The sequence below is a fragment of the Hippocampus bargibanti genome, linkage group LG19, assembly GCF_051943395.1.
Source record: "Hippocampus bargibanti isolate YZ-2025 linkage group LG19, ASM5194339v1, whole genome shotgun sequence".
NCBI classification, from domain to species: Eukaryota; Metazoa; Chordata; class Actinopteri; order Syngnathiformes; family Syngnathidae; genus Hippocampus; species Hippocampus bargibanti.
This window is the reverse complement of record NC_142752.1, coordinates 10,806,758-10,816,305: the sequence shown is the minus strand read 5'-3', so window position 1 is coordinate 10,816,305 and position 9,548 is coordinate 10,806,758. Positions and strand designations below refer to the sequence as shown.

General features: G+C 40.2%; 1 protein-coding gene across 1 annotated transcript in view; it reads right to left on the bottom strand.

The window, feature by feature from the left end:
• Positions 1 to 5,830: 5,830 nt before the first annotated feature.
• The window catches only part of nbas (NBAS subunit of NRZ tethering complex), a 175,716-nt gene continuing 171,998 nt past the window's right edge, over positions 5,831 to 9,548 (bottom strand). Inside the window, 1 exon segment of the mRNA XM_089021896.1 lies at positions 5,831 to 7,873. Coding sequence (XP_088878022.1) covers positions 7,607 to 7,873 — 267 coding nt within the window. The 3' untranslated portion in view covers positions 5,831 to 7,606.

Below are 9,548 nucleotides of genomic sequence, written 5' to 3'. Positions count from 1 at the left end.
CCCTGACCGGGAAACAACACGCGCAATGCATTTCGGGTACTTTGTTTGGTCTGAAAACTTCGTGTTGATCCGTGTTGATGGCGAAATTAGAAGGAAAAACACATAACGCGATGGTGAATCGTGTGTCGCACCAACACTACCAATTGCGGTAACAGCATAAAAGTGGATACAAATTCTCAGCAGACAAATCAGCCCATTTCCAACGGAGCTTGTGCGCCATCTTGTGCATTTTCTGGGGGCTACATTCCACTCCAGATGGCTCAAATTGATACGGAAGGACTTCTTTAATCGGTTGCAAACATTTATGCTCTCCTCTTCAGAACTATTTGAATCAGGATGAGTAACAAGAAAGCATCATCTCCGAATTTGAACTCTCTGCAGCCATTGTTTTGTATTCTGGAGCAAGGCAGTGTGTGACCAATAGTGACATCACGAACAAGGGGGCGGGACTTTCTGAATCTGCCCAGTTCCGAACTCGTTTTGTGGCAGTTTTCGGACACTTGAAGTCGTTTTTATTGGTGTTTTGCATTTGACTAAAAATAACAGCCTGCGTGTTTTGGGTATTCTAGATGCTATAAAACGCTTTTCTGATGTCAGTTAGGAAAAAAATGGTGTCGGTTGTCCTTTAAGGCAATGAACAACATGGCAATCAAATCCTTCTGTCCAATTCAACAATCAACCAATCAATCAATCAATTTGGTCTTGATCAACTTTCACTCATAACTGCTGCTTGTGCGCTTCGAAAGTGCCAGTCCCCCCCCCCCCCCCCTTTGAAGCATCCCGACGTCAAAGAGCAAACGCATCTCACAATCGTGTTATGTTTGATCACCATGGCAACCAAGCTTTTTACATGATGACGGCCACTTGGAAGACAAGTGCAGCCCCCCCATATGCACCGCTAGCTCCCGAGCAGACTACAAAACCATCAACGACAAGCAGCAAAGCCCCCCTTCCCTCTATTAAAGAAGAATCGACGAGAGTGCGCTGAGTACATCGGCGTAATTAGTCACCAGAGTGCCGCATTAATCTGCTTGATCTAATTAGCTAGCAAACATAATCAGCACCTTGTTACCACAGCCGCGTTGGTCCAAGTGTCACCCCCGCACTCAGAGTGGGCCGTTTGTGTTTTTATTGAAGGCTAACAGGCTTTGATTGGTTTGGAGAGTCGCCCAGGAACCGCCATGAGGCTTCCACCAATCGGGTGCTGCGACTGACAACCTGCATTCAGCGTTTGAAACGCCCAACGCTCCATCATTGATCTACGCTGATCGCCTTTTTACAAACGACATACGTTTCCTGGCTGGTCCACTGATTATGACATCAAACTTAACTCATTCACTGCCAGACGTGCAAAAATGTGTCCACTCTAGTGGCCAGGGTTTTTGTCACTGTCACTTAAATTCCAGGACCCACTGAATATTGAGATTTAGCACTACATAAACATTCAATGTAGCACAAAAAAAAAACAGACTATCTTCTTTCATCAGAAAGAATTAATTCTATGGGATAATTATATGGGACTGGAGTTATCTGAGCTTGAAATGGTGGCGGCTGTCCAATATACAATACATACATATTGATTTATATGGCGCTTTAACAACAGCTGAACCTGGAAAAAAAGGAAATGCTGCCCTCTTGTGAAAAAGAAAAACCATTGCCAGAGGCCATGGCTAGCGCTTTATCGCACACAACCATTAAAAAACTAAACTCGAACAAATTTGGGAATGGCGCTCTACGTCTATTTTTAATTCCCGAATAAACTCGTGAAGGGCAGTGAATGAGGTAAATATGCGCACATGGGTGTCTTGGTTACCATGGCATCGATCTCAGGTCATGTTGCTGACCACCAGGTGACAAGTGTGGTGTGTTTAACTGTTTTTGGCCTTGAGGAAAAATTTGAGATTGAAAACCACTACATAGCATTCCTAAAGCTTAAAATTAATGCAATGCAAAACACCATCGAAGGGTTAAAAAAATAGCTTAGCGTATGTGATAGTGTCTTGTTATGATATACAAATATTCAAACGTAACACGTGCAGAAAATATAACAATGCTCACGCGAATAGATTCTTTATCCTCTGCGAAAAAGAACTACTTGAACTGCAGTTGATTGGGTCACTTCCAATAACAATAATAACAATAACAATAATAATAATAATAATAATAATGAGGATGATAATGATGATGATAATATTAATAATAAAAATAATAATAATACATTTCATTAATAAGCGCTTTTCAAAACTCTCAAGGACACTAGTTCTTCTTTGTTTGCGTCGGTGTGACGCGCTAACAGAAACTTTAAATTATCTTCGATTATTCAAAGATGATATGGCGTTCTGGCGGAAAATATACGAGGAATTCTTTTTTCATCGTTAGAGTGGAACGGATTAATGGCAGCTTCATTCATTTCAATGGGAAAACATGATTTATGTGTTTTGAGTTCAAACATGGTTGAGGAACAAATTAAACTTGTATCTCAACACACTGCTTTTCTGGAGTCTGGACGTGACCGGTCCACTGGAACCACCAGCAATCACCATAGCAACAACTGAGCACACACGTTTGTCACGCTGTTGTTTGAAGGTTACATCCACGTTCGGCTGAAGCTTTGACTACTGAGCGCTTTTCACAGCCCAACGCACACTTGTCAACATATAGCACGCACGCACGCATATGCACGCCTTTCCTAATTAGCTTTAAAGCCCTGACATCTGCTTCCAACACTTCTCAGCATGCCGCTGCCGATAGTGTTAGTTAAGATTCCAAGCCGCTGCCCTCGGCGGATCCCGTCTTTCCAACGCACACGTATGCACATGCCTTCATTTGTGTTATCGGAAGGCCATCGTGAAAGAGGTTACCCTGGCCAACCGTTTGGAGTATATAGTCAATTAAAAAAATAAATACTAGCATAAGGTCATGATGTGCATCGACTAGTAAGTCTTCAAGACAAGTCAGCATGCTACTAAAACGACTGGGGTGATGAATGGATGACATTTTTGGATGCAATAAGTTACTAGCCAGGCAGAGCCGTGCGTTATTTGACATTTGTAAGCTACTGTGAGAGATGTTCGGTCGGACACTGTGAACAAAGGCTTGAATACAGGAGGATTGTCTTACTGCCGGCAGGGGACACAGCCATTCATGACCGACGCCCAATTTCTGCAGCCCTCTGCCAAGCTATTTATTGAGAGTATATGCAAATTTAAAGGACAACCGACATCATTATCTTTGTTTCCTAACTGACATCAGAAAAACGTTTTATAGCATCTAAAATACCCAAAACACGCCGGCTGATATTTTTCGTCAAATGTAAAACATCAATAAAAATGACTTAAAGTGTCCAAAAACGACTTCAAAATGAAACCAGAAGTGGCCAGTTTCAGAAGGTCCCGCCCCCTTGTTCAAGACATCTTTCCTTGCTCGAGAATCAAAACAATGAAAGATGCTTTCTTGTTACTCATCCAGTTATGAATATTATTCAAAAAGTTCTGAAGAGGAAAGCATAAATGTTTGCAATCGACTAAAGGAGTCCTCCCATATCAATTCGAGCCGTCAATGGCATCTGGACTGAAATGTAGTGTCCCAGAAAATGCAAAAGATGGCACCCAAGCTCTGTTGGAAATGCACACAACGATTCACCATTGCGTTATTTATGTGTTTTCCTTCTAATTTCGCCATCAACACGGATCAACACGAAGTTTTCAGACCAAACAAAGTACCGCAAAATGCATTGCGTGTCGCTTTCTCGGTCACGTAAAATATAGCTATATGCCGTGTAATCTTTGTAAAATACGCTCAGTAGAAGTCATTTGAAGTGATTTTTACAAATTATGGACACAACTTGTCCGGAGACGTCGGTAGTCCTTTAAGTGACACTTTACTAAAACAAAGTTTTAATAATTAGTAATAACCAGTAAACTATAAAATAACAGAATGTAGACATTTTAATCGGTTGTCCTTCCATGAACTGATAGATTTGTAACCTGGCTAATGACCTCTTCCTGTGAAAGAGTTGACTAAGTCGTAAATTAGTCCAAGGCCAGATCTCCTACGTGAAGATGACAGTTTAACAGGCTTTGTCTATTCACCTCAGACTGAACCCAGATTTTCTGTGCTTCCTTTGTGGGCCTTCTAAGATATGAAACTTTTAAATATGATAACTTCTTTTCCGCTACTCAGTCATGTGTCATATCGGGCTGATAATGAACTCTGATTTTTGGATGCTACCGCTATTAGCCACCAATGCTAAAGGCAAAACAAAAAACAAACATGACAGTCAATCCTCCTTGGCAGTCGATGGCGCACCCCTCCACCTTTGGGGATTCAGCACGAATAATAATAATAATAATAATAATAATAATAATAATAATAATAATAATACAATCTCCTCAATCATCAGCGATTGGTCTTACTTGTGAAGGTACGCAAAATCTCTTTTATTTTTGTGTTGTTGGAAAAAGTGTTAAAAGTTCTTACTGATGGTCGACACCCTTGTGTTATGCTCGTGAGAGACCCCCACTGCTCTCTCGTCTCCCCAACCACGTTTGTCTTGTTTCTGCATCACCATAGCAACTGATTGCCCCATTCACTCCCAATGGAACACCAACACTTGTTGCATCCGTGGCCGTTCAACTCTCAATTTGTCTGTTATTGATCTGTGTTGTGAACAAAGCACATGGGTTAAGGAAGCGTTTGGACAATGGATGGGGTTGCGGAGGAGGGATACACACAAACTAAAGAAATAGGATCACGGCTTGAGATGGATTTGAGACTCTGGGTGTATCATTTTAGGGGCTCAGAAACTAAACTGAGTCAAAAAAAAAAATAACTCATTCACCGCCAGACGTGGAAAAATGTGTCCACTCCTGCCAGGGTTTTTGTCATTCTCACTCAAATTCCAGGACCCACAGGATATTGAGTTTTGGGATTTACATAAACATTCAATGCAGTGTAAGAAACCTTAGTCTTTTCTTTCATCAGAAAAAGGGTTAATTCCTAAATGGTATGGGTCTGAAGTTATATGAGATTAAAATGAGGGCGGCTGTCTAAAATACAATGCAATACATACATATTGGTTTATATAGCGCTTTAACAAATTCCGGGACCCACAGAATATTTAGTTTTGGGACTACATAAACATTCAAAACGGTGTTACAAACCTTAGACGATCTTATTTCATCAGAAAGAGTTCATTCCTAAAGTATATGAATCTCTGGGGTTATATGAACTTGAAATGAGGGCGGTTGTCCAAAATACAATGCAATACATACATATTGATTTACTGTATGTAGCACTTTCACAACAGCTGAAGCTGGAACAAAGCACTAACATGGAAAAAAAGGAATTGTTGCCACCTTGAGGAAGGGAAAAACATTGCCAGAGGCCATGGCTAACGCTTTATTGGCACCCAAACAAGAAAAAAACAAAACTTGAACAAATTGAGGAATGGCGATCCATGTTATATTTTCAATTCCCGAATAAATTTGTGAATGGCAGTGAATGATTTAAAAACAAAGTGATTCGATCTATCTATCTATCTATCTATCTATCTATCTATCTATCTATCTATCTATCTATCTATCTATCTATCTATCTATCTATCTATCTATCTATCTATCTATCTATCTATCTATCTATCTATCTATCTATCTATCTATCTATCTATCTATCTACCTACGTTTATTTGTTTATCTACCTTTATTACTTTGTCGTACAGATAGCTACCAGCAAGATTATAGTTAGCTGACGAAGCCTCTTGGATGAGAAGCGAAACGTTCGACACCTTCAAAGAAGTCCAGATGACGGCTGAAGAAACATCAATTTCAATGATGATAAATATGTGGCATTGAGAATTTATTTTCAAATCAAGAAAACGACCCAAAGGGACAGGCATAAATGAACATACATTTTGTGCTCACGAGCTCACATGATTTTTTCTTTATCATGCATCATCTACAAAATGGGCCTTTTTTGCTGCATGAATGAGCTGCATCATGAACACGGAAGGTGAACATGGAATAATATTGACACCAATTAAAAGAAGTGCTCTGAAAGGCGAATGTGAACGTATTTAAGAGGGTAGTAAGTGGTTGGGTGGGGGGGGGGAGGAAAAACAAGCCTGCATATCATTTGGGATTTTTATATTCCGGAGCCATTTACAATCAAGGACAAGCTTGGATTTTGATTTTATTTTTTACTACTGTGAAGAAAGTCGAAATCAAGCCAAGAGCCAAGTCTTTTAAGAGTGCAGCGTGAAGGAAGTCAAATGCTTCCTTTTTTAATTCATTTTTTTGCACCCTCGTGACAAAACAAAAAAAATAAAGTTGACTCATCGGCAACCCTTAATGTTTTATCATCACGACCGTGGAATAGAGCAAAATTATATCAACATGAGCAATTTAACAAGTCTGAATTCAGCTTTTAAAAACAGAATTGTACATAACTATATGTAAAAAAAATACTTTTTGGGAGGAAGGGAAGTCAGTCTACTCATTTTTATAATAATCACATGCATATATTCTTTAACTTCAGCAAACATTCTCAAACATTCTTTTTGAGTAACGGCATTTGTGAAAGACTTCCCCATTTGTTTTGCGTGACTGTATTGCATACATTCTTTATCTTCAGCAAAAAAACGAAAGCATTTTTTGTTTTTGAGTAACAGAATTTGTGAAAGACTTGCCCATTGTTTTTTGCATATACAGGTAACATCCGACTTACGACCGAGTTCCGTTCCGACCAAACGGTCGTAAGTCGAAATGGTCGTAAGTCGAAATCCATTCAAAATGTTGAATCGAGACTCTGAGGCTGACTCGCAAACCCCCTGTCGTGCCATCACACGGTCGATTGCTGTGCGAGAGTGAGATGCTGGCTGGCCAAAATTGTCGTACACGTTGCCAGCCTGCTAGCCCATTGCGTTACCAGGCGTATAATTAAAACTTTTAAAATAGGGTTTGGATCTTGTGGTCGTGAGTACAGGTGGTCATAAGTCGAGCCGGTCGTAAGTCGGATGTTACCTGTATTCTTTATCTTCAGCAAAAAAACGCAAACATTATTGTTTTTGAGTAACAGAATTTGTGAAAGATTTCCCCATTTTTTTTTGCATGACTGTATGATAATGTCTTCTGTTGGAACAAAAAGTAGGTCATCATCAAAGAATGTGAAAGAATATTTTTGTTTTCTGCATAGTATTTATTTTGCTAACAGTATTTTGTAGCATCATTCAGGTACCCCATCAAACAAACAGACATTTATTTCATATTGTGAGATATTTTTACATGATTTAAACCCAGATTTTAACTCTCGCATGGCTTCTCCCCCCCACCCCCAATGGTCTTAAATGCTGCCAAGAAGAGGCAGCTAATAGGATGATTTGCTTTTGTTTCTGTTAGCGCAAATACGACACAGCTTGAAGCTAAAATTCTGTTTGTGAATTAATGTGACATTGTTACAATAGTGATGAGTGTGTTTAACCAACGGCACACAAACTGTTAATTCATGATTGCATTTTTTTTAATGGTTGCTAACTTAAGGCATTTTTCCCCATTAATATTTTGTAGCTTCAATGTGCCTAAAAATGTTTATGGTAGTGTAACGTCCTACCTCACAGCCACTTCTTGAGGACGGCGAGGGCCGAGTTGAAGGTGATGTGCGCCGGATGCGCACCACGGTGGGCCAGCAGCAGGGAACCAGCCTCGGCACCACGGCCCGCGGTCAGAAGCTGGCTAGCGGCTACATCCGCGTCCCGTCGGCGCATTAGCATGTGCGCATGGAGCAACGGATAAGCGGCCGATGACGAACAGTCCGCCAAAAGCCCACTGTCCAGTAGAAGAGAGAGCAGTTCGGCATCGCAAACTGTCGCTGCCGCCTCCTGGGGAAAGGAGAAAACATATTAAGTTCGCAAGTAGAATATAAAAACATTGTACACTGTAAGTCTTAAACGACAACCAACGTCTCCGGACAAGTTTTGTCCAGAATTTGGAAAATGGCTTCAAATGACTTCTACTGAGCGATTTTTATTTTCTATTTTACAAAGTTTCCACCGCACATAGCTATATTTTACGTTTTAAGACTCGCGCTGAATATTCAGGAAGTCTTGTTTTTGAGTTGGTGACGAGTCCGTACGTGACGTCACTAAAGGACCGCCCCTGACCGTAAAAAAGACGCATTCTAGCGGTCCTTCCATCACGTCAATGTATTTTGCTGTACTTGTACAGCAAAATACACTACAATGTGTTTTGTTTGGTCTGGGGACCTCGTGTTGCACCCAAAAGCTGCCAGAAGGCCAGAAGAGGGCGTCCAAGCGCCATATAAGGAATTTATCAGCCTGTGGAAACGGAGGTGGCCATAGGAGGTCGCCATTTTTGTGCCTCTTTTTTTGGTGAGAGATTTCCCCCCATTAGCTATCTATTAGCTCGCTAGCTAGCTTTCTATTTTTTTGAGGTTACTCCCAGGTTGAGTGAACGCTGGCGGGTGTGACTGCCGCTGCCCACCCACAGAAAAACGTATCCTGTCACTCTAAAGTAACCTTGAGAGTTTTTAAAGGCGCTTATAAATGATATGTATTATTATTATTATTATTATTATTATTATTATTATTATTATTATTATTATTATTATTATTTTTATATGTTGACATTTATATACCACTCCTGATTGGATTGAATTAGCCTTTATTAGTCTTCTGTGGAGAAATGTACATTTCACAGCAGCAAAGTGATGAAAATAAGAGGAAAGAAAAAGAAGAAGTAGAAAAGGAAAATACAGGACCTGCTGTATTTTGGCACCATCTTGAAGTCAAAACAACAACAAACAAACCTCAATAAAAAAATAATGTGACAACACAAAAGACACAGTCATTGAATCTTAACTTTATGCACCCTCTTCGTTGTATAAAGCAGTTCTCGATGAAAGAGAAGTGAATCAAAGCATCAGTTTCACCAGTGGATCAGGGACGTCACCACGGCATCTACAAGCTAAATATTGAAAGCAAACACAAAGCTGTAGCATCCATTGACGAAAAGAGATTGTCTCACATCTCCTGTCCCATGTACAGTAAATCCGCTTCAATTCCTAGCTGCAACAGTACCACATCCGCATCGGCGCATTTGCGCTGCTTTCTTGTTATTGCGAGCTCCTCAAATCATGCATCCATCCAGCCTGATTGAGGTGACGAGCAAAGATTCACCGCCAAAACTTGCACATCTGCTAAAATGAGATGTAATATTGCCATCGAGAGGAATTTGTGAGTTATGAAAGTTGTTTACAAACTTGAATTTCACATTCGGACAAGAGGACACCGTTAGTCCACTTCTAGGCATTGAAAAGCTTGTATAACTCCAGACCCGTATAACTTGGGAATTAACTTTTTTTCTGATACAAGAAGAGAGTCTTAAGGTTTCTTACACTGCATTGAATGTTTATGTAGTCCTAAAACTCAATATTCTGTGAGTCTTGGAATTCAAGTGAAAAATGACAAAAACCCTGGCACTGGGTGGACACATTTTTGCACGTCTGGCAGTGAATGAGTTAAACATCAGCGTGTT